Source organism: Myxocyprinus asiaticus, chromosome 43, assembly GCF_019703515.2.
Source record: "Myxocyprinus asiaticus isolate MX2 ecotype Aquarium Trade chromosome 43, UBuf_Myxa_2, whole genome shotgun sequence".
In the NCBI taxonomy this organism is placed as follows: Eukaryota; Metazoa; Chordata; class Actinopteri; order Cypriniformes; family Catostomidae; genus Myxocyprinus; species Myxocyprinus asiaticus.
Genome location: NC_059386.1, coordinates 11,752,322 through 11,776,931, shown reverse-complemented (window position 1 = coordinate 11,776,931; position 24,610 = coordinate 11,752,322). Strand labels below are relative to the sequence as shown.

General features: G+C 39.1%; 1 protein-coding gene across 1 annotated transcript; it reads left to right on the top strand.

The window, feature by feature from the left end:
• The first annotated feature begins 2,685 nt into the window (after positions 1–2,685).
• On the top strand, positions 2,686–23,559 carry LOC127433861 (activated RNA polymerase II transcriptional coactivator p15-like). Its single transcript, XM_051686150.1, has 5 exons — positions 2,686–2,819; positions 3,465–3,534; positions 12,720–12,845; positions 19,669–19,777; positions 23,232–23,559. Exons 2-5 carry the CDS (start codon positions 3,466–3,468, stop codon positions 23,309–23,311), a joined length of 384 nt encoding a protein of 127 aa, XP_051542110.1. The 5' UTR covers positions 2,686–2,819; position 3,465; the 3' UTR covers positions 23,312–23,559.
• The last annotated feature ends 1,051 nt before the right edge of the window (positions 23,560–24,610 follow it).

Here is a 24,610-nt window from a genome sequence, read left to right as displayed (position 1 = left end):
CCGCGAACATGTGCAAAGCATATGAACAAATTAAAGAATTTAAAACATTGATGACTTTTAATTTACAACTCTCCGCAGTCCAATGGTTTCCAGAGCGCTAACACGACAGAGAACGTGCAACACGCATGGACCTGATCATTTAACATACAAATCACAATGATGTGAAAACTAAAAACATCATATTACGTATTAAAATGAGCTCTGAATAATCACAAAAAGACAAATAACTGAAAGTGATGACAAATAAAATAACAGCAGTGTATCTAAAATCGGCAAGAAGTAAAGCTAAGTAGTACACACTAATCTGCATAATGTATTCATAATGCAAATCATTGCTGGGAACTGAAGCGTGGCTTCTTATAACAGTATTATTAGACAGTAAGGAATTCAGACACTGATGATATAAAGATGCAAAAAACTCACATAAAGTGAAAATATGAGCAATTAATCTGGAAAATAACCAAACCATCCAATCTGCAAAGATCTCTGCTCTCTAAGAGGTAAGTGTTTATTCTATACATTTGTTTACAAATATATATTTCGAAGTGTTGTGTTAATAGGCCCTATTTAAAATATGTCATTTTATTTATACATATTTTTCCCCCACATTGCTGTAGTTACCTTATTTTCCCTGATGTTTTAACTTTTATTAACTTTTGCACACATTCTGGCCAGCTTTTTGTTTTCATTGATTTTGCTGCTCTAAATAAAAATGTACACATATTTGGGTAGCTGAAATTGAATGTCAAGCATTGCCAGCAGTGTCCTATACTATTAAAACTATCTAAAACTATTTTAAACAGCATTTTCTTATTTTGTGTAACTTTAATGGGTAAAATTTATGGTTGTATTTGTTAACATTAGTTAACTACATTAGTTAACATGAACTAACAATGAACAATACTTAATAATCTTGGTTAATGTTAATTTCTACATATACATATACATATAATATAATATACTAGTCCATTTTTAACAATAAAAATGTTATGTTAACATTAGTTATTACAATATGAACTAACATGATCAGACAATAAACAATTGTATTTGTATAAATTGACATTAGCCAAGATTAATAAATGCTGGAAAATTTTATTACACATTGTTAAGGATACCTAATGCAAAACTTAATGTAAAATGTTACCTAGTAATTATCATACTTGCAGTTTCCATGACCTCATATTGAGACACTTGTTTATTTGTACTTCTAGAAAAAAAAGTTGAAAGGTAATCAAAATAAGGCAATAAAATTGTGACTTGTCACAGCACCTAAAATACACATATTGTCATGTGTATTTTGTTGATTTGTGTCTTTTATTTTGAAATGTTTAGTTCCTGTTCCCTTGTCATGTGATTTCATGCTTTCCCTCCATGTTCATGTATCATGTTTTCATTGGTTTATTGTTTAATTATCTTGTTATCAGTTTTGTTTGTTCATTGGTTTATGTTCTCCCATGTCTTGTATTTAAGCCCTCATGTTTGCATTGTCTAGTGGTCAAGTGGGAACTTTTGGCCCTCCAACCCCGCCTGGACCCTCCGAGCCCTGGACTTCGCCTTGGCCTGTTGGTCCCTCGACATTGCCTCAGCTCAGCGTTCCCTCGGCTCCACTGCAGTCCTTCAGCCTGTCGGCTTTGCCGGGGTCCCTCCGGCTCCTCCTTGTTCTGTCGGTCACCTGGCTCTGCTTTGGCTCTCCGATCCTTTGGCTGCGTCTCGTCCCTCCGATCTGTCAGCTCCACTGGGGACCTCCTTCCCTACGGCTCCACCATGGTCCTCAGTCCCACCGGCTCCACCTCAATCTTCTGATTTTTCCCTCAGCTCCGCCTTGCTCCTCCAAGCCTCCAGCACCGCCACCTCTTTATCAGTTTTGTTTGTTCATTGGTTTAAGTGCTCCCATGTCTTGTATTTAAGCCCTCGTGTTTGCATTGTCTAGTGGTCAAGTATTGAATGTGAGTGTAGATGTTTGTGTCAGGCCACGTTTATTGTCAAGCCTTGTTTTTAGTCAAGTCATGTTTATATTTAGTTAGGGTTTTTGGATTTCACGTTCTGTAAATAAAACTGCACTTAAGTTCTCATCATCATCATTGCCATTGCCAGCAGCTACATCATTACTCATTTTCATAATTTCACCTAGGGCCCCACAAACCCACGGGCCGGCCCTGGACTGAGGGACTTTATAGCCTGTTTTGTTTGTGTTTTTTCAATTTTAAATCATGCATTTTTAGGGAACACAGTAAATGTTTAGATTAATGATAAGTTATAGATAGTGTTCAAATTTTGTTTTTTTTTCTTCTTCTAGAAATTCAGTGAAATGCCTCAAGAACATGACAAAATGCTCGGTATAAGATAAAAAGAAGACACTTTTATGATAACGATTATTTTAGTGCAATAATTATTTGAATTGAATTATAATGGACATATCAACATTTTGTAAAAAACTTTTCAACATTTAATTTTTGTGAACCACCTCTTTAAAAAGTCTGGGGGACTGAAATATTACCGAATCCTAGGAATGACTAACTGTGGTGTTTTGGCTGAAACGATGGTTAAGGTAGTTTTTTCTAAGGGAGGCCATTAAGTATTTTTGGTTAACTTTAACTTCTCACAAAAAGATGGATGCTGAGGTGATGGATAGGCAAAACTACACTTCCCATAATTCAGTTCTACAAGGGCCGCTGCCCGCTTCCTGGTTTATCCTGCGAGCGCGCTCACTCACCCACCTCAGGTTTCCGCACGCAGAAACGGAGCTCTGCAAATCTTCCATCTATCGGTTGATCCTGCGTTTTAGTGCAATTTAACCTGCATTTACCGTACAACATCACGTAAGTCATTTGATACGTGCACTAGATTATAATATTCGATTTTGTCTCAATATGATAACAGCCAGCATACTACAGTATAAAAATATTTTATTGAAAGGAAACTGTTGTGAATGGCCACATTGGAGCGCGTTATTATGTTCGGGCCTTGTTGGTACTGATAGTGGCATCATTAATATACCACTATCAGACTGACGTCCTTGTCTTTTGCACTCATATAATACCAGCGAAACGCAACATGCGAAAGTGCAAACACCAATGCTTTACAAAATAACTATTTATTACCATATTTAAACTATATATATATATATATATATATATATATATATATATATATATATATAATTTTTATTTATTTATTTATTTATTTTTTACCATATATGGGGCCACTTGGTGATCTACTTTGTTAGAGCAAACAACTATGTTGTTACTATTCATTCATGGACGCAGATTAGGTACTAATTTATATGTTTATGGCAAAATGTGTTCCTGTGGATAAGCACCACTGACACAGTAGTAGGTTTAGCTAAGGAATGTGTTGAAAATGTATCTATGACGAGCAGCAATATTAGGGTAATTGAATATGCTCTTTACAAATTTTCTTTTTTTTTTCTTCCACCCTATAAGTTTCACTGCCATCTTTTTCAGAATGCCCAAATCCAAGGAAATGTTGTCCTCTACATCAGAAAGTGACTCTGATAGTGAAGTTGACACAAAGGTATGGAAATTAATCCCACATCACACTTTCAACTAACTGAAAGAAAACTGCATCACATTCAAGAGAATTTGTATCTGCAAATCTGGACTTTTGCTGGAATAATTAAGTTTTAAGTTGTTTGATCCAATACCACCCAGATGAGAATGGCAGTGTACCATTTTCATGCTAAGTTGAAAGCTTGAAAGTTACAGTATTTGCATTTTATTCTTATGCCATACAAAACAGGTTGTAACGTCATTGTCCATTTTCAGGTTCTGTGCCAATAACCAGTTTATCTACAAAAATAGAGTGGGGTCTCAAAGTCTTCGATACTAAGTTTTTCATATCAATTAATATTATTAGCAATTTGACTGAAAAGTTCAATTGAAAATTTACATGAATTGCAGAATTTCTTGGTGTTCAGTGTGTCCCCCTTTTGCTTAAAAGACAGGGTGCACTCGATTCGAACTGGCATGGACCTCACAAGATGATCCATTTTATCCCAGCATAATTTAAGAATATTACAAAGAGGGGCCTGGGTAGCTCAGCGAGTATTGACACTTACTACCACCCCTGGAGTCGCGAATTTGAATACAGGGCGTGCAGAGTGACTCCAGCCAGGTCTCCTAAGCAATCAAATTGGCCCGGTTACTAGGGAGGGTAGAGTCACATGGGGTAACCTCCTCGTGGTCACGATTAGGGGTTCTCGCTCTCAGTGTGGTGCGTGGTAAGCTGTGCGTGGATCATGGAGAGTAGCATGAGCGTCCCGTGCTTTGAGTCTCTGCGGTGTCATGCACAGCGTGCCACATGATAAGATGCGCGGATTGACAGTCTCAGAAGCGGAGGCAACTGAGACTTGTCCTCCATCACCCGGATTGAGGTAACCGTGCCACCACGAGAATCTACTAAGTTGTAGGAATTTGGCATTCCAAATTTTGAGAAAAAAAGGGGATAAAAATAAGTATTTATTCCAAAGAGCATCTTCTGTGCTGTATGGGAATCTTACCTTTCATACAAAAGAATTAGCATGGTCAATATCGCAAATTTGCATATATTTGTTTAGTGACATAATAAAGGCATATTCACACCAAATTTGAAGAATTCGCTCAACTGCCAGTGAACGGTCCATTCACACTGAGACTGAAAAACAATTTCACTCCTGTACAGTAAGTGCCACTGTTCTACAAACATTTATTCTGGTGCATGGATCTTTTCCGATTAACACTTTTTATTGATTATAATAAATGAAACAGAAAAGTAAAACATACAGTTGTGCTCAAAAGTTTACATACCCTTGGAGAATTGGGAATATATGTACCATTTTTAAAGAAAACATGAGTGAGCAGGCAAAACACATTTTTTATTTCTTATGGGATTCATATTCAACTGTAGGTTATAACAGAATGGCACAATCATAAAACAAAACATGGCAACAAAGAAAAAAATTAAATGACCCCTGTTCAATAGTCTGCATACCCTTAGTTCTTAATACTGTGTGTTGCCCCCTTTAGCATGACAGCGTGCAGTCTTTTGTAATAGTTGTCTATGAGGCCCCAAATTCTTGCAGGTGGTATAGCTGCCCATTCGTCTTGGCAAAATGCCTCCAGGTCATGCAAAGTCTTTGGTCGTCTTGCATGAACTGCACGTTTGAGATCTCCCCAGAGTGGCTCGATGATATTAAGGTCAGGAGACTGTGATGGCCACTCCAGAACCTTCACCTTTTTCTGCTGTAACCACTGAAGGGTCAACTTGGCCTTGTGCTTAGGGTCATTGTCATGCTGGAGTGTCCAAGAGCGTCCCATGCGCAGCTTTCGTGCAGAAGAATGCAAATTGTTTGCCAGTATTTTCTGATAACATGCTGCATTCATCTTGCCATCAATTTTCACAAGATTCCCCGTGCCTTTAGAGCTCACACACCCCCAAAACATCAGTGAGCCACCACCATTTTCACTATAGGACTTGTTGACTCCTCTCCAAACATAGCGCTTATGGTTGTGACCATAAAGCTCTATTTTGGTCTCGTCACTCCAAATAACAGTGTGCCAGAAGCTTTGAGGCGTGTCAAGGTGTTGTCGGGCATATTGTAACCGCTGTGGCATTGGCAACTCGACCATGCAGCTAATTTTTGTTCAAGTATCGTCATATTGTGCTCCTTGAAACAACCACACCATCTTTTTCCAGAGCAGCCTGTATTTCTCCTGAGGTTACCTTTGGGTTTTTCTTTGTATCCCAAACAATTCTTCTGGCAGTTGTGGCTGAAATCTTTCTTGGTCTACCTGACCTTGGCTTGGTATCAAGAGATCCCCAAGTTTTCCACTTCTCAATAAGTGATTGAACAGTACTGACTGGCACTTTCAAGGCTTTGGATATCTTTTTATATCCTTTTCCATCTTTATAAAGTTCCATTACCTTGTTACACAGGTCTTTTGACAGTTCTTTTCTGCTCCCCAATATCTAGCCTGCTCATTGCATCCACGTGAGAGCTAACAAACTCATTGACTATTTATACACAGACACTAATTGCAATTTAAAAAGCCACAGGTGTGGGAAATTAACCTTTAATTGCCATTTAAACCTGTGTGTGTCACCTTGTGTGTCTGTAACAAGGCCAAACATTCAAGGGTATGTAAACTTTTTTGATCAGGGCCATTTGGGTGATTTCTGTTATCATTATGATTTAAAAAGGAGCCAAACAACTATGTGATGATAAATGGCTTCATATGATCATTACCCTTAAATAAAAGACAGTTTCTTTCGCATGATCAGTCATATTTTCAAAATCAATGCCAAAATTTCACAATTTCTGCCAGGGCATGCAAACTTTTGAGCACAACTGTATATGCACAGAATCAACTTTTAACCCCCATTATTCCCCTTCCCCCTCCCAATCCCCAACCCCAACCTGACCCCCAACAAAAATCCCTGTGGTCAAAGCCAAAATACACACACACACACACACACATACACACACACAAAAAAAATATATATATATAAATAATATTAATCACACACATTTAAACTATAAAGCCTTTCGAAAGATCAGATAGCTGCCCCACTTCTTATTAAACACCTCCAGGTTGCACAGCCTTCTATCTGACATTTCCTCAAATGCCACCACCCTGCCCATCTCTGTGCACCACTCCCGAAATGAGGGCGCACCAGCTGATTTCCATCCCCTCAGAATGATCTATCTACCATCATAACACTGGCTTGGACCCAATTTCTTATGTATTTATCCCCTATACTAATGACTGCCCCATCGCCTAAAATACAGAGTCTGGGGCAAAATGAAATTTGAGTGCCCAATACATCACACATAAAACTATGAACCCTCAACCAAAATTCTTGGATCTTAACACACCACCAAAAACATGAGTTGTATACACATCTTCTGATTGGCATCGCCAGCAGGTGGGTGTATCTTTAAGACCAAGCCTATACAATCTAGAGGGGGTCCAATAGAATTGATGTAAAATCTTAAATTGCATAAGGCGCACCCTTGCATCTCTAGATGCAGACTTTACGTTTAGAATCCTAGCCCACACTTCTTCCTCCAATACCAAATTTAAGTCTTTCTCCCATAATCTCTTGAGAGAAGTTGAAGCTTCATCCCCCAGACTGTGAATTAGCAGGGAGAAATAAACTGATGCCTCATGATCTTTTCCAAAAGCAGTAATCACCACTCCCAGAGTATCTGCCGCTTTAGAGGGGTGTATGCTACTCCCAAAAATAGTACAAAGCAGGTGGCGCAGCTGTAAATACCTAAAGAATTGAGACCTGGGAATCCCAAAATGTTGAACCATACCCTCAAAGGATCTCAACACTCTGCTCTCATATAGGTCACCGAGCGTATTAACCTCCGTCACAATCCACTCTGTCCAGCAGAAAGGGGACTTATTAAAACATACATTTTGGGTTCAGCCATATGCTCGAAGCAACATTTAAATAAATGTCATAATTAAACACTCTGGACACTTTTGTCCATACCGAGTGCAAGTGTGAGATAACAAAGTGTAACTTAACTTCTACGGTTAGTTTGATAGAAAGGCTTTGCAATGGTGAAATAGGGGCAAGAACTTCCTGTTCAATACAAATCAGGGAGGGGCTCTCTCAGGTGGACGCGACCAATGAGCCAAATGTTTGAGACTGAATGCATAATAATAAAACAAAATCTTGGGTAGGCTGAGCCCAACTTTGTCAATCGGCCTATACAATTTATTAAAATGTAATCTGTAAATTAATTTTTTTTTAAATGTAAATCCGAAATGTAATCTGGGACGTTTACCATTCCAAATGAAGGACTTCGCTATGCTATCAAATTGCTTGAAATAAGAGAGGGGGACATCTATAGGGAGAGACTGTAGCAGGTAGTTGAATTTTGGAATACAATTCATTTTTAATAACATTAACCTTCCCAATCATAGATAAATGTAATGAAGCCCACCTGCCCACATCGCTCAAACCTTTTTATTGAAGGGTCAAAATTAACTCAAACTAAATCACACAAATTTGCTGGGAATAAAATACCCAAATACTTAATGCCCTGTTTGCGCCACTGGAAGGTGCCTGGCTGAAAAGCTATTACTGGGCAGTACGCTGTCAGAGCCAAAGCTTCGGATTAAGACCAATTAACTCTGTATCCTGAGAATTAATAATTCTGTGGATGCAAGGCATAGATCTAGTAGGGTTGGAGACAAATAATAAAATAGCATCTGCATAAAGCAAAAGCTTATGCGCCACACCTCCCACCATCACCCCTGGGAAGACAGAACAATAATGGGGAAAGAGGGCAACCCTGCCGGGTGCCCCTATTCAGAGTAAAATAATCTGTAATTAATCCATTTGTTTGTACTGCCGTTACCGGGTGTCTATAAAGTAAGTTAATCCATCCAATAAAAGTATTCCTAAACCCGTACATTTCCAAAATCTTGAGCCTTTTTGGCGTCAAGTGAGATGGCAGCGATCGGTGTCCGATCATTCGCCACTGACCACATGATATTGATGAAACGCCTAATGTTATCAGAAGAGCTACGGCCCCGAATAAACCCCACCTGATCTATATGTATAAAAGATGTCACAAAGTTTCTGATATCTTCATCAGTAGACGAAGACATGGAACTATAGAGATCAAGATAGAATTCTTTAAAAGCATTATTAATATCAATGGCCGAGGTAAATTTTTCACCACCAGCAGATTTCACAGAGGGAATGGTAGAAAAAGACTCAGTTTTATATATCTAGCCAGAAGTTTCCATGCCTTATCCCCAGACTCAAAGTGTGACTGTCTTGCCCTGAATAGCCAAAACTCCACCTTCCGCGACAAAATAGTATTATATCTGTATTTCAATTGGGTCAGTTCTCTGAGGCCATTAGACGACATTTGGCGCTTCAGCTCTGCCTCGGCACTTCCAATTCCACGAGTTCTTGTGCTTTGGATTTTTTGGTGAAATGGGGCATACTGTATGATCTGGCCCCTAAGAACCGCCTTAAGTGCCTCTCAAGCCACGCCCACATAGGATACAGAGGAAAAAAATCTATTCTAGAGTAAATCTCATGGACTGATGAAAAAAATGTATAGTCCCTACCAGATGGGTTCAAAAGTTTCCAAATATCTGTAAGACCAAGGTTTTTACACATCCTGTGAAGCGACACTGATGTTCTAGGGGGCTTACACACTTTTGCTTCACTGTGATCAAGGACTGAGTCCATCAAAAGATTAAAGTCTCCTCCCTATATTATATCATGAGGGGTGTCAGCGGCTTGCAACATCCCTTCAAGATCTATAAAAAAGCCCTGATCATCAACGTTAGGTGTATGTATATTAGCCAAAATAAGACTTTGTCCCAGAATTTCAGATAAAACAATAATGACTCTTCCTAATTTATTTTTACTCTATATGAGACATTTTAATTTTAGATGTTTACTTATCAGTGTAATGACTCCCCTGCTCTTTCTCGAGCCAGCACTATAAAAAAAAATGGCCACCCCATATCTTTCCAAATTTTTCAGCTTCCTGCAGAGAAAGGTGCATTTCTTGAAGAAACACTATATCATATTTCTTACGCTTAAGAGAAATAACCTTTCGTCTTTTTATGGGGTGCCCCAACCCATTCACATTCCACGTGGAGAGAGACAATCCACTCATGTTAACATTTGACATTTTGACATATAATAGAAAATAGATAGTGTGTCAAAGACAAGATTATAAAGACCACATTCCAACATTAGTGCAAAAATCAAACCCCAAACATCCCCTAGAACAAAAAAACTGAAAAACGTGCGCATTAACCCCGCGCACGACAGCACCAACTGGCGTCCATCCCTCCAAACTCAAAACAGTCCATGCACGCCTACGAGTGCCCCTGCAACATCCTTGCCATCGGATTGCTCAAGTCCGGTGTTTCTATAAAAATTTTGTGAGACAGAATTACACAGAAAAAGATAATCTATAAAACAAACTCCAGCCAATAGGCAGAATAAACACAAAGAGCATGTAGCTTCATCCATAAAACTGTCTTGAAGGTGTGTTATTCTACAAAATATACTCCAGCCGCTAGGCGGAACCAGCATGAAAAGAGCGCACCGATTCTTCAAACAGTCAAGTGAATGTTCAGTGAGCCGGTCCACTTGTTTGCAGCATGAGTGTAAGCAAATGACTTACTCCAGTGACTTTGCCAGAAATACTCCACAAAATAAACTCCAGCCGATAGGCGGAATAAGCACAAAGATCGTGTAGATTTATCCACAAAACCATCCCAAAGGTGTGTTGCTCTACAAAATAAACTCCAGCCGCTTGGTGGAACCAGCACAAAAAAAGCGCGCAGATTCTTCAAACAGTCATGCAAATGTTCAGTGAGCCGTTTCACTCAGCTGCAACGTGAGTACAGCAAGATGACTTACTCCATTGACTTTATGAAGGACATCGCTTGCTGTGGGCATGTGAATGTTTTACAGCCATCCTTAGTATCTATTCTCAATTTGGCTGGGAATATCAGTGCAAAAGCAACCTTCCGTTGATGTAAAAGTTTCTTGCATTCCTTGAATCGATCACATTTCTCTCTTGTCGAGTTTGCAAAGTCTGGGAACAAGAAAATGCTGTGGTTCTTTCAAGAAAGCCTTCCTTTACACCTCGCCTCATGTAACATAAGATCTTTATTGGATGATCTCAGAATTTTGGCCGGAACTGGGGCCTGTCTCCTTCGGCAGATCGCAGAGCCGGAACCCTGTGAGCTCGCTCGATTTCCATCTTATGGTCTGCTATGTTGAGCAGACTCAGAAAGAGCCCATCCAGGAATTCCACATATCCTGTCCCTCCACTCCCTCCGGGACTCCCACGATACGGACGTTATTCTGCCGGCTACGGTTTTCCATGGCCTCCAACTTCTCCCAGACACGCTCCAAATCCACCTGGGTAGCTAGAGGATTAGCAGATAATTCCCTCTCAAATAACTCCAGGTAATCGATCCGTTTCTCGACATCCCCCAGTCTTGTAACCACATCAGTAAACTTTGCCTCCATGGCAGTGATCGATCACTGCCATGATCACAGCAAGATCATCCAAGTCAGCAACGACCTTCGTCAGCATTGCCGACATGTTCAGCATCTCTCGCCGCATTTCCCACACCTCTCCGACCAAATCGACTCCCAGGCCCGCTGCCTGCTCGGGGGTATCAGCTTGAGCACGTAAATGTCTTGAAATGTCTCCAGAGCCCGAGGATTTTGAATTCTTTGACATATTGTCCTCCTAGAACAGGTATGGATCAGAGTGTATTGAGTCTCACCAGTTTATGTCATAAAAAGTATTAAAACTAGCAAAGTGCGCAGAGCTCTCCGTTCACACGTCCAATCCTCGCATGGCATCACGTGCTGGTGCATGGATCTTTAAGCATTCAGCTGTCAATGCATGAAATTAATATATTTAATGCAGTTAAGGCAGTTATTTACCTAATTTGGCATAACTGTTTCATTGTTCTTTTCACATTTTTGATGCATTTTGAGGAAAATAGAATCTGTGTTTTTGTGCAAGTGAGATGAGTAAAGAGTGCTGTTGCATCCGTCCTGTATATTCTGTATTTATATTTATGCAAGAATATATTCCAAATGAACTACCAAACCCAGCTGTTCTTTTTGAATGCCTGGATAATAAAACACAAGGTACAGTGATGGACACGTGGAATAATGTACATTAAGTAAAAATGGGTATAGTATAAAATATGATGCATAACATAAAAAATAATATAAAAGCAGACACAGCCTCATGGTCTTTTCTTTTTTTTAATTAATGTATAGTTGTATTGAATTCAGGGTTTCTTGTGCGTGGTGAGAAAAAGAGCAATGTTACAGGATTACTTTAATTTATTTAATCCTTGCAATGAAAAATAGCAGTGAGGTTCTGCAATTCGTTTGTCTACACTACACTCGTAGTAAAGTATTGCATGCAAATAGTCTTTTTATGCAATATTTTATACAAGCTTTGTCCAACCGAATTGCTGAACCTCACTGCTATTTCTAATGTTAGGATAATATAACAGACATAGTGATATACATATTAAATAATGTACATTAAGACAAAACACCAGATATATTATAAAATTACATAAATATTCTAAAAATGAATGTGTTTACAGCTTCTACAGTATATTATTTATTAACTGCATATTTGCATTGAATTCAGAGTTTTTGTGTGTGAGACAATTAACAGCACCTGTTTTTACCAGCTGATTAGTGTTACCAGCGTGCTAGATTGAGCAGCAGCAGTGAATCTGGGGGGAAAAAGCTCTTGTCTCATTGGTCAGTCAGTTTTCATAGCAGTCCAAAGAAAAATAAATCGGACCTCTGTAAAAAAAAAAAAAAAAACAACTTTCGGCTTGTTGGCGGACGATTTGTCGGACACAGTGTGAATGAACATTTGCACAGAAAATTCGGTCTTGGTGTGAATAGGCCTTAATAGTGCAGAATTATTTTATGTCATAGCTTTTCTTTGTTTTAAAAGTTTCTGAATCATAAAGCTTTCTGTTTATTTACTGGTTTAATCCCAGATTTTCAGTTTGGTCACAGAATTTTGAAACCCATTGTTTGTATGTACGTATGTATGTATGCGTGTGTGTGTGTGTGTGTGTGTATATATATATATATATATATCAATGTCACTCCAGCCATTCCACAAAACTTCAGTGATTGTGATAAATGTAAATTCTGTGTTTCAGGCCAAGAGAAAAAAGCAGGCAACACCAGAGAAGCCATCAAAGAAACAAAAGAGTGGAGAGACATCAAAGGTGTCAGCAGCCTCCAAAAGCAGCAGTAGCAGCAGTAAAAATGATAATATGTTTCAGGTGAAGAGTCTAATAGAGATATGATGACATAAATCTGTAGTTTTACTTGAATTTTCACACTACACTACAGTGAGCATAGGTTTACACACCCGGTGCAGAATCTGTAAAAAATTATTATTATTTTTTTGAGAATTAAAAAAGAAAAATGAAAGAATGAGAATGACTTTTGGGTTTTATGTATTTATTCAGGACAGCCCTGAAAATGCCGCATAACAGATATATATATATATATATATATATATATATATATATATATATATACATATATATATATATATATATATATATATATATATATATATACATATACACACATTACCGGTCAAAACTTTTGAAACACGACTGAAATGTTTCTCATAATCTTAAAAATCTTTTGATCTGAAGGCGTATGCTTAAATGTTTGAAATTAGTTTTGTAGGCAAAAATATAATTGTGCCACCATATTAATTTATTTAATTCTAAAACTAAAATGTAATAAAAAATCAAAAAAGTTTTTGAAATTGATGACTTGGACCAATTAATAAAGAAAAGCAGCCAGTAAGTGCCCAACATAGATGGGAACTCCTTCAATACTGTTTAAAAAGCATCCCAGGGTGATACCTCAAGAAGTCGGTTGTGAAAATGTCAAGAGTACATGTCTGCAAATTCTAGGCAAAGGATGACTACTTAGAAGATGCTAAAATATATCATTCTGAAATGTGAATAAAAAAAATATAGTAAAGAATGAGAGTTTCAAAACTTTTGACCGGTAGTGTGTGTATATGCGTGTGTATACACAAATTTTTCACATTTCAGAATAATAGTAAAGTCATTAAAACTATGGAATAACATAAATGGAACAATGGGAATTATGTTGTGACTAAACAAAATCCAAAATAAATTAAAACTGTGTTATATTTTAGCATCTTCAAAGTAGTCACCCTTTGCCTAGAATTTGCAGACATGTACTCTTGACATTTTCTCAACCAACTTCTTGAGGTATCACCCTGGGATGCTTTTTAAACCAGTTCCAATCTATGTTGGGCACTTATTGGCTGCTTCATGAGAAACATTTCAGTCAAGTGTTTCAAAACTTTTGACCGGTAGTGTATGTGTGTGTGTGTATATCTATATCTATATCATATATATATATATATATATATATATATATATATATATAATTTTTATTTATTTTTTTCCCACTTTGGAATGCCGAATTCCCAATGTGCTCTAAGTCCTTGTGATGGCGTAGTGACTCGCCTCAATCCGGGTGGCAGAGGACGAATCTCAGTTGCCTTCATGTCTGAGACCATCAATCTGCACATCTTATTACGTGGCTTGTTGAGCGTGTTACCGCGGAGACATAGTGCATGTGGAGGCTTCCACGCACAACTCACTACGCGCCCCACCGAGAGCGAACTACATTATAGCGATCACGAGGAGGTTACCCCATGTGACTCTACCCTCCCTAGCAACCGGGCCAATTTGGTTGCTTAGGAGACCTGGCTGGAGTCACTCAGTACACCCTGGATTCAAACTCACGACTCCAGGGGTGGTAGTCAGCGTCTCTACTCGCTGAGCTACCCAGGCCCCTGCATAACAGATATTTAAATTTATTCCACCGTACAACAAAAGAGAAATGAAACTGGTTGTTAATATTGTGTGGATAATGTGATTTTGCAGATTCTGCAAGGGATATTTACATTTATGAAGAATAATTAATAAATACTGATCTGAACTATCTATCTATCTATCTATCTATCTATCTATATATATATATATATATATATGTGTGTGTGTGTGTGTGTGTGTATACACCTTAGTCATATACATTTAAACTCAGTTTTTCACAATTCCTGACATTTAATCGTAGAAAACATTCCCTGTCTTAGGTCAATTAGGATCACAACTTTATTTTAAGAATGTGAAATGTCAGAATAATAGTAGAGAGAATGATTTATTTTGGCTTTCATCACATTCCCAGTGGGTCAGAAGTTTACATACACTTTGTTAGTATTTGGTAGCATTGCCTTTAAATTGTTTAACTTGGGTCAAATGTTTTGGGTAGCCTTCCACAAGCTTTTCACAATAAGTTGCTGGAAGTTTGGCCCATTCCTCCAGACAAAACTGGTGTAACTGAGTCAGGTTTGTAGGCCTCCTTGCTCGCACGGATTTTCAGATTTTTTTCAGATTGGATTGAGGTCAGGGCGTTGTGATGGCCACTCCAATACCTTGGCTTTGTTGTCCTTAAGCCATTTTGCCACAACTTTGGATGTATGCTTGGGGTCATTGTCTATTTTGAAGACCCATTTCAAATCAAATCACTTTATTGTCACACAGCCATATACACAAGTTCAATGGTGTGTGAAATTCTTGGGTGCAGTTCCGATCAACATAGCAGTCGTGACAGTGATGAGACAGTACCAATTTACAATAACATAAAATTAACACAACACAATTTAAACATCTGATATACACATAATTACACTCAACAATATACAAATAATAACATACACTGTACAGTATACAATACGCACTATATAGATACACATTATTCAATAAAAATAAAAATATATAAAAAAGTATATATAGTATATATAGAATGTACAGTATTGTACTGTATTGACATTCAGGCTGTCGGTTGATAGTAAGTTGTTAAGAGAGAATATAATATAATAATAATATAATTTATGACAGTCCGGTGTGAGATATAAGAGTAAGGGTAATAAAGTGCAGTGCTGATGTATTTGATCGTGGGAGATCAAGAGTTCAGAAGTCTGATTGCTTGGGGGCAGAAGCTATCATGGAGTTGGCTGGTGCGGGTCCTGATGCTGCGATACCGCCTACCTGATGATAGCAGTGAGAACAGCCCATGGCTCGGGTGGCAGGAGTCTCTGATGATCCTCCGAGCTTTTTTCACACACCGCCTTGTATATATTTCCTGGAGGGAGGGAAGCTCACCTTCGATGATGTGTCTGGCAGTTCGCACCACCCTTTGCAGTGCTTTGCGGTTGTGGGCGGTGCTATTGCCGTACCAGGCGGAGATGCAGCCAGTCAGGATGCTCTCTACAGTGCAGGTGTAGAACTGTGTGAGGATGTGGCGGTTCATTCCAAACTTCCTCAGCCGTCTCAGGAAGAAGAGGCGCTGATGAGCCTTCTTCACAACGACTTCAGTGTGGATGGACCATGTGAGTTCCTCAGTGATGTGGACACCCAGGAACTTGAAGCTGCTGACTCTCTCCACTGGTGCTCCATTGATGGTGATGGGGCTGTGTTCTCTGTCTTTTCTTCTGAAGTCCACCACAAGCTCTTTGTCTTACTGACGTTGAGGGAGAGGTTGTGCTCCTGACACCAGTGTGTCAGAGTGTGCACCTCTCTGTAGGCTGTTTCATCATTGTCAGTGATCAGACCTACCACCGTCGTGTCATCAGCAAACTTAATGATGGCATTGGAGCTATGTGTTGCCACACAGTCGTGTGTGTACAGGGAATACAGGAGTGGGCTGAGAACACAGCCCTGTGGGGCTCCAGTGTTGAGAGTCAGTGATGAGGAGTTGTTGCTGCCTATTCTAACCACCTGGCGTCTGCTTGACAGGAAGTCGAGGATCCAGCTGCACAGTGAGCTGTTTAAGCCCAGAGCCCGGAGTTTCTCATCTAGCTTGGAGGGCACTATGGTGTTGAATGCTGAGCTGTAGTCTACAAACAGCATTCTCACATAAGTGTTCTTTTTGTCCAGGTGGGAGAGAGCAGTGTGTAGTGTAGATGCAATGGTATCATCAGTGGAGCGGTTGTTGCGGTAAACAAACTGCAGCGGGTCAAGAGAGAGAGGCAATACAGAGCAGATGTAATCTCTGATTAGTCTCAAAGCATTTGCTGATGATGGGGGGGTCAGAGCAACAGGACACCAGTCATTTAAGCAAGTTATTTTTGATTGTTTTGGAACAGGCACAATGGTGGATGTTTTAAAGCATGTTGGGACTACAGACAAAGAGAGAGAAAGGTTGAAAATGTCCGTAAAAACACCAGCCAGCTGGTTCGCGCACGCTCTGATGACGTGGCCCGGAATGCCGTCTGGGCCCGCGGCTTTGCGGATATTCACCCGTCTGAAGGATTGGGTTACGTCCGCTACAGAGACGGAGAGTGAACTAACCTCTATAGCTTCAGCCGCGAGAGCTCTCTCCACGAGGGCGGTGTTATTTCCCTCAAAACAAGCATAAAAAGTATTTAGCTCATCCGGGAGAGAGGCAGCGGTGTTCATGGCGGAGTTTTTATTCCCTTTAAAGTCCGTGATGATGTTAATTCCCTGCCACATGCTTCTAGAGTTGGTGGTGTTAAACTGTCCTTCAATCTTGCTCCTGTACTGGCGTTTTGCGGTTCTGATAGTTTTTCGGAGGGCATAACTGGCTTGTTTATGCTCCTCCGTGTTCCCGGAATTAAAAGCGGAGGTCCGCACATTAAGTGCCGTGCGAACATCGCTATTAATCCAAGGTTTCTGATTCGGATAGATCCGTGTTGTTCTGGTCGGAACCACGTCCTCTACGCACGTTCTGATGAAACACATTACGCTATCAGCGTAAAGCTCGATGTCGTCATCAGAGGTGGACCGGAACGTCTCCCAGTCCGTGTGATCAAAACAGTCTTGTAGCATAGAGTCTGATTGGTCCGACCAGCACTGGATCGTTCTGAGGGTGGGTGCTTCCTGTTTCAGTTTCTGCCTGTAAGCGGGCAGAAGCAGAATGGAAGAGTGGTCCGATATGCCAAATGGTGGGCGGAGGAGGGATTTGTAGCCATCCCGGAAGGGAGAGTAGCAATGGTCCAAAACCCGGTCCCCTCGTGTGTTGAAACTAATGTGCTGGTGGTATTTTGGTGCGACTGATTGAAACTGGCTTTATTAAAGTCCCCGGTCACAATGAATGCGGCCTCAGGGTGCGCGGTTTCCTGCTCACTTATACTCCCATACAGTTCCTTGAGTGCCCAGTCTGTGTCGGCTTGTGGGGGAATGTACACAGCTGTGATAATGACCGCTGTGAATTCCCTCGGTAGCCAGAATGGTCGACACAGAAGCATGAGAAATTCCAGATCAGGAGAGCAGAAAGACTTGATAGAATGTACGTTCCTCTGATCACACCAGGATTTGTTGATCATAAAACATACACCACCACCTCTACTTTTACTGAGAGGTCTTTCGCTCTGTCCGCTCGGTGCACAGAGAACCCCGCGGGTTCAATGGCTGAGTCTGGAATCTCCGCAGACATCAAAGTTTCCGTAAGGCAGATAATGCAGCAGTCCCTTGTATCTCGTTGGAAAGAGATCCGCGCTTTCAGCTCACAGAGCTTGTTATCCAGAGACTGAACATTTGCCAGTAGAATAGTGGGTAGCGGGGGTCGATTTACGCGGCGTCTTACTCTGATGAGAACGCCGGCTCTGTTTCCCCTTTTCCTTTTGCGTTTCCGTGCTGCCCAGACAAAGGGCTCCGCTTGCGTGTTTGTAAACAGCGGGTCGGCATTGAGAAATGTGAAGTCCGGTTTACGGTGTGAAATTGCTGAACCAATGTCCAAAAGTGTTTCTCTGTTGTAGACAATAAGGCAGACAACATCCAAGACAAAAAACATAAGAATTGTGAACAAAACAAACAAAACACTACTATGTTGTGTCGGAGCTCGCAACGCAGCAGCCATACTCGGCGCCATCTTGAGTCCATACATTGCATTTGCGACCAAGCTTTAACTTCCTGGCTGATGTCTTGAGATGTTGCTTCAATATATCCACATAATTTTCCTCCCTCATGATACCATCTGTTTTGTGAAGTGCACCAGTCCCTCCTGCAGCAAAGCACCCCCATAACATGATACTGCCACCCCCGTGCTTCACGGTTGGGATGGAGTTCTTTGGCTTGCAAGCCTCACCGTTTTTCCTCCAAACATAACGATGGTCATTATGGCCAAACAGTTCAATTTATGTTTCATCAGATCAGAGGACATTTCTCCAAAAAATAAGATCTTTGTCCCCATGTACACTTGCAAACTGTAGTCTGGCATTTTTATGGTGGTTTTGGAGCAGTGGCTCCTTTCTGTGCAGCCTTTCAGGTTATGTCAATATAGGACTTGTTTTACTGTGGATATAGATACTTGTCTACCTGTTTCCTCCAGCATCTTCACAAGGTCCTTTGCTGTTGTTCTGGGATTGATTTGCACTTTTCGCACCAAACTACGTTCATCTCTAGGAGACAGAATGCATCTCCTTCCTGAGCGGTATTATGGCTGCGTGGACCCATGGTGTTTATACTTGCATACTATTTTTTGTACAGATGAACGTGGTACATTCAGGCATTTGGAAATTGCTCCCAAGGATGAACCAGACTTGTGGAGGTCCACAATTTTTTTTTCTGAGGTCTTGGCTGATTTCTTTTGATTTTCCCATGATGTCAAGCAATGAGGCACTGAGTTTGAAGGTAGACGTTAAAATACATCCAAAGGTACACCTCCAATTCAGAACACCTCCTATCAGAATCTAATTGGCTAATTACCTAAAGGCTTGACATCATTTTCTGGAATTATCCAAGCTGCCTAAAGGCACAGTTACTTGTATGTAACTTCTGACCCACTGGAATTGTGATAGTCAATTAAAAGTGAAACAATCTGTCTGTAAACAATTGTTGGAAAAACTACTTGTGTCATTCACAAAGTAGATGTCCTAAACGACTTGCCAAACCATAGTTTGTTAATATTAAATCTGTGGAGTTAATTTAGTTTTATTGACTTCAACCTAAGTGTATGTAAACTTCTGATTTCAACTGTATGTATTTGTGTGTTTTTCTTTTGTTTTTTTGTTTGTTTGTTTTTAAGATAGGGAAGATGAGGTATGTGAGTGTTCGGGAATTCAAAGGCAAAGTGCTGATTGATATTCGGGAATACTGGATGGATCAGGAAGGTGAAATGAAACCAGGGAGAAAAGGTACAAGTCTGTTTGTCATGTGTTTAGATCTAATGATATGGCATGTAGCATAAGTGCGATTTATTAATTTAGATTAATGGAATTTACAGCAGCGCAACATCCAGCGAATTTAAAAACAGCTCCAAATTAGCAATGTTGCTTTTCACTTCAGTTTTTAAAGCATCTATTTAAGGCCATGTCCACACTAATACATTTTTGGTAGAAAATGCATTGATTTTTGGAAGTCAGCTGACTACATGAATGTACTGAATGACCAGGTTATCCCATCAATGGATTTTTTCTTCCCTGACGGCACGGACCTATTCCAGGACGACAATGTCAAGATTCATCGGGCTCAAATTGTGAAAGAGTGGTTCAGGGAGCATGAGGAATCATTTTCACACATGAATTGGCCACCACAGAGTCCTGACCTTAACCCATTTAAAGTCTTTGTGATGTGCTGCAGAAGACTTTACAGAGTGGTTTGACTCTCTCGTCATTAATACAAGATCTCGCCCAAAAATTAATGCAATAAATGTTGTGACGTTGCATAAGGTTGTCAAAACAGTGTCACAACAAATACGTGCCGTAATCAAAGCTAAAGGCGGTCCAGTGAAATATTAAGAGTATGCAACTTTTTTTTTTTGGCCAGGCAGTGTACTAAAATGTCATTGTGCATCTCTGGCAATCAAGCCTCACACTCTCTAGAACTACAATGCCCATCATGCACAACTTCTCCCCAAAGTTTGCACACTTTTATTCCTGATTTATCGCAATACAGGGAAAGGAGGGGTGTACAAAAGCAACTCGTTACTTATTTAAAAAGTAACTCAGATATTATGGTCTAAAATGAATAAATATCACGTTACTTTACTCGTTACTCGAAAAAAGTAATCTGATTACGTAACACACATTACAATAAGGCCCTTTATGCTAACAATATTAAATGCATTAGATATCATGAATTAACAAATAATATTTTTATGGCATTTAAAAAACTTGGTCAGTGTTAAATTATAAATGTACAATTGTTCATTGCAGTTAGTTAATAATGCATTAAATAATTGTAACAGATATAATATATAAACAAACTTTTAATGTTAAGAATATGCTAGTATATGTTGGAATTAACATTTACTTAGATGAATTAGGATGAAAATGGATTTGATCAGCCGGTAAATTTACTCTGTTAGCCGATTAACATAAGTGGTCATTCCGCTTTGTGTCAGTTCCAAAATCAACCATCAGCCTTGTTACATGATGAAGAACAATTACTTGAAATGTTTTATGTGAATTTTGAGTAAATATTGTAAAATGTGTTTAATAAGTTTTAAGCTATTTTATTTACATCTCTTTTGCTAACATTAAATTGTATCGTTTAAAAAACAGCATTATATCAGCTACCTTGCTCTCTAGATATCGGTATTGGCACTGGCCATTAAAAACCCATATCTGTCGACCATTTGTGAATCAGACTGCTTAAAACTCACTCATTAGGACCAGCAGTCATTACTGATTCGCCACTGTATTCATGCGCACATTGAACATGTGATTGGTTACAATGCTCAAGCGCGTGGAAAAAAAAGTATCGTAAATAGAAAACTTTGATGCAACGGGAGTAGACACTTTTCGTGATTAGTTAATTGCGGCAGGTGTAATTGTAATCTCGATTATTTTACAATTAATTGTGCAGCCCTTGTATATAATACTATGTTGCCTCTCATACCTGAAAGTTTTGAAATGAGGAAGGATCGTAATATTAGTTTAATGTCTCACTTTATTTAGGATGGCCAAATAAAAAGTGCATATAAATATTCTCAGTGTTGCAAAATCCTGGCAAATACATTATGAACATTTCATTTATTGCTCAGTCCTACTCTGGATGCATTTTACTACAGTCAACGCAAGAAAAACATAGGTTTGTTTCAAATGTACACTTACAGTACACTATACTCTGTGTACTAGGTGTGGGATTATATGGTTCTCTCACGATTTGGTTTGATGTACGATATGAGGTTCATGATTCGATATTATCTCGATTTAATATTGTAACATTTAAATGATAAATTATGACAAAAAAAATATTTAAATGTCTTTGTCATTATTATGATCATATTTGAGCTTTTTTTTATTACATTTCAAAATGAAATGAGCTGTCACTGTTTGAAATAATGTTTACAGTTTACACGTATTTACACTGAGTTTACATTTGTTTGTATAACAAGTGCTAAAAGAATAGCGGCAGTTCACCGAAGTGTTTTGGTTGAGCACACATTAAAGAGAGAGGAGTTACGCGGTTTCTTTACCCCATCTGGACTGTGTGATTAGAATTAATGTTACAAATTTCGAAATATCTAATTCTGCCTCGATATGGTTCATTTATTTTGGTTTGCGATATTCCTAAATTTGATATATTGTCCCATCCCTACATACCATCTAGTGTGTATAATCTAGAGTAGGATTATCTCAGGGTACGTTTACATGACAACGATGTACTAAAAAAGGAAACGTTTTTCTTTTGCGTTTTTGAAAAGTTACAGACGACAACGTTGTCAAAACTATCCCCGTTCACACGGATCCACGAAAACGACTAAAAATGCTGTATTATTCATGCCAGGCCAGTAGTTGGTGATGTCACTTTGTAAAGAAACACTACTCGCGCGCATGCCTATAGACTGAACACTTAATACGCGTGCGTATGACGTCATCGTTTTCACAAATTTGCGTTTTTGTATGTTTACATGGAGACGATAACGGCATCGTTTTCGGCAACATGCACTTTGAAACCTGTTTTCAAAAGTTTGCGTTTTCAGGCCCCAAAACGCCGTTGTCATGTAAACGAACAGCCAAAACACACAAAAACTTTTCCGTTTTTAGTTGAAAACGTTGTCGTGTAAACGGCCCCTCAAATGGAACACTAATGGGGTTGTTGTTTTTTTCCTACACATAAGTGATTGTTTTTTAGCTAAAAAAAGTGACATTTCGAACACACGTGATGTCTTACTGCTAGTTTTAGCATGTTAGCCAACCTCAGTCCAACTCTGGTCTCAAATAGTGTACATATTCACACAGCATGGGTTGATGGTACAGCATTCAATTTAAATTTATAAGGTTCTGTCTTTATTGAAGTTTTGGTAATTGCCACATTCAACATTAATTACCATTATTTTGTCAGGCCAGCATCCTGTCCAGGTAACCCCGCCCCTTCAGCTACATAGGGCAAGCTGCAACCATTGAGTACATAAAGTGTTTAAAATCCACACACACTTCAGCTGAGAAAGTACATCATTCGTGTACTTGTAGTACTCTACATCTCGTTGCATTTTTCAATTTGAATGCACTGCTCACACTACTTGTGCAAAATGGCTTAGAATGGTGCAGAAGAATGCGAATTGGGACGCAGATCATGTGGTTTCTGTACTTTAAGTGAGCATAGTTGTTAATTTTCTGTTGTTCTGTGTGATGTTTTTTGCAGGTATTTCCTTAAACCCAGAACAGTGGAACCAGCTCAAAGAGCAGATCAGTGAGATCGATGACGCCGTGAGGAGAATATAAGACCTGCCTGGAGTTCACTAGCTACCTGGATTCTTTTTTAAACAAATTGTAATTCTACAGTTCTGCCTATGCTTTTTAAGGCAAATGTATTGATCAAGACCAGATTGTATGTGTTTTAGATTAGGGTTTCTTAAAAAAAGTTGTTCACTGTATTCTTTTAATATTTGGAGAGTTTTTCAAAGGGGTTGACTAGAGGGATCGTGTGTAAGTTTGTGCTCTAAATTTCCAATAAAGGTGATATAAATGGATTACAAGAGTGTGGTTTGTTTTGAGTCACAAATTTCACATTAAGAGCTAATTAAAGGTGCATACAGTAATTTTATGTTTATGTTTGGCTGGCTTATATTTGTCCCAGAGGTCTTGGACTAAAAGAGTGTAAACACTGACACCATCTTTAATTTGTGTATTTAAAAAAAACAATTAAAATTTAAGTAATAACTATATGCACGTATATACAGTGCTCTTTGCATGTGTCAAGTGTGACAGTGTAATCAAGCTTCAAATCATGATCACCAAGGAGACTGCAGATGTCAAGATGAAAGAAAAGTTCAAGTTTGGTTTGTTTCTCAATCAAAACCGATCAGATCATGTATGGCTTACCTTTTATGCTACCTTTATGTCCTTTTTGAAGCTTGAAAGTGTTGGACCCCATTGACTTGCATCATATTGGGAAAAAACCTATCTCCATCAAAATATCATCATTTGTGTTTGGCACAAGAAAGTAAGTTACACAAGTTTGAGTCGACATGCGGGTGAGTAAATGAGAGAATTATAACGTTTGGGCGAACTATTCGTTTTAAGTGTTTTGTATTGCGCCTGTATTCTCTCGATAACATGTATTTGTTTGTGTTAAGTGCGTAATTTTAACACTGATAGTGTTTTTGTGTGTAACTTTATTTATTGTCCACCCTGTTGTGTGAAGTGACCTGTAGTTGAAGATCTATGTTATGAACTGACCTTTCACAATGGAGGCGACATCAGCCATTCAGCAAAATAATGTTGGGAGTTATTTGAAGTGTGTAACTCTTCAGTTTTATTATTATTATTATTTTTAATTAAATGACATGCAGAAAATGTTCCTATTGTTAGATATCATTGAAATATCACACCAAGGCTCAGTAAACAGCGGCAAAAAAGATGTCCGCGGCACGCGGTCAGATCGTTTGCTTAGCCAATCAGAAGACTTTCTGCCTAATCCTCGCGCACACTCGGTAAGTGCCGGTACGGTGAAAGTTCCAGAACGGCTCAAATAAAAAAGACGCTTACAGCATCTTTAACGGAAATACAACCATCAGTAGG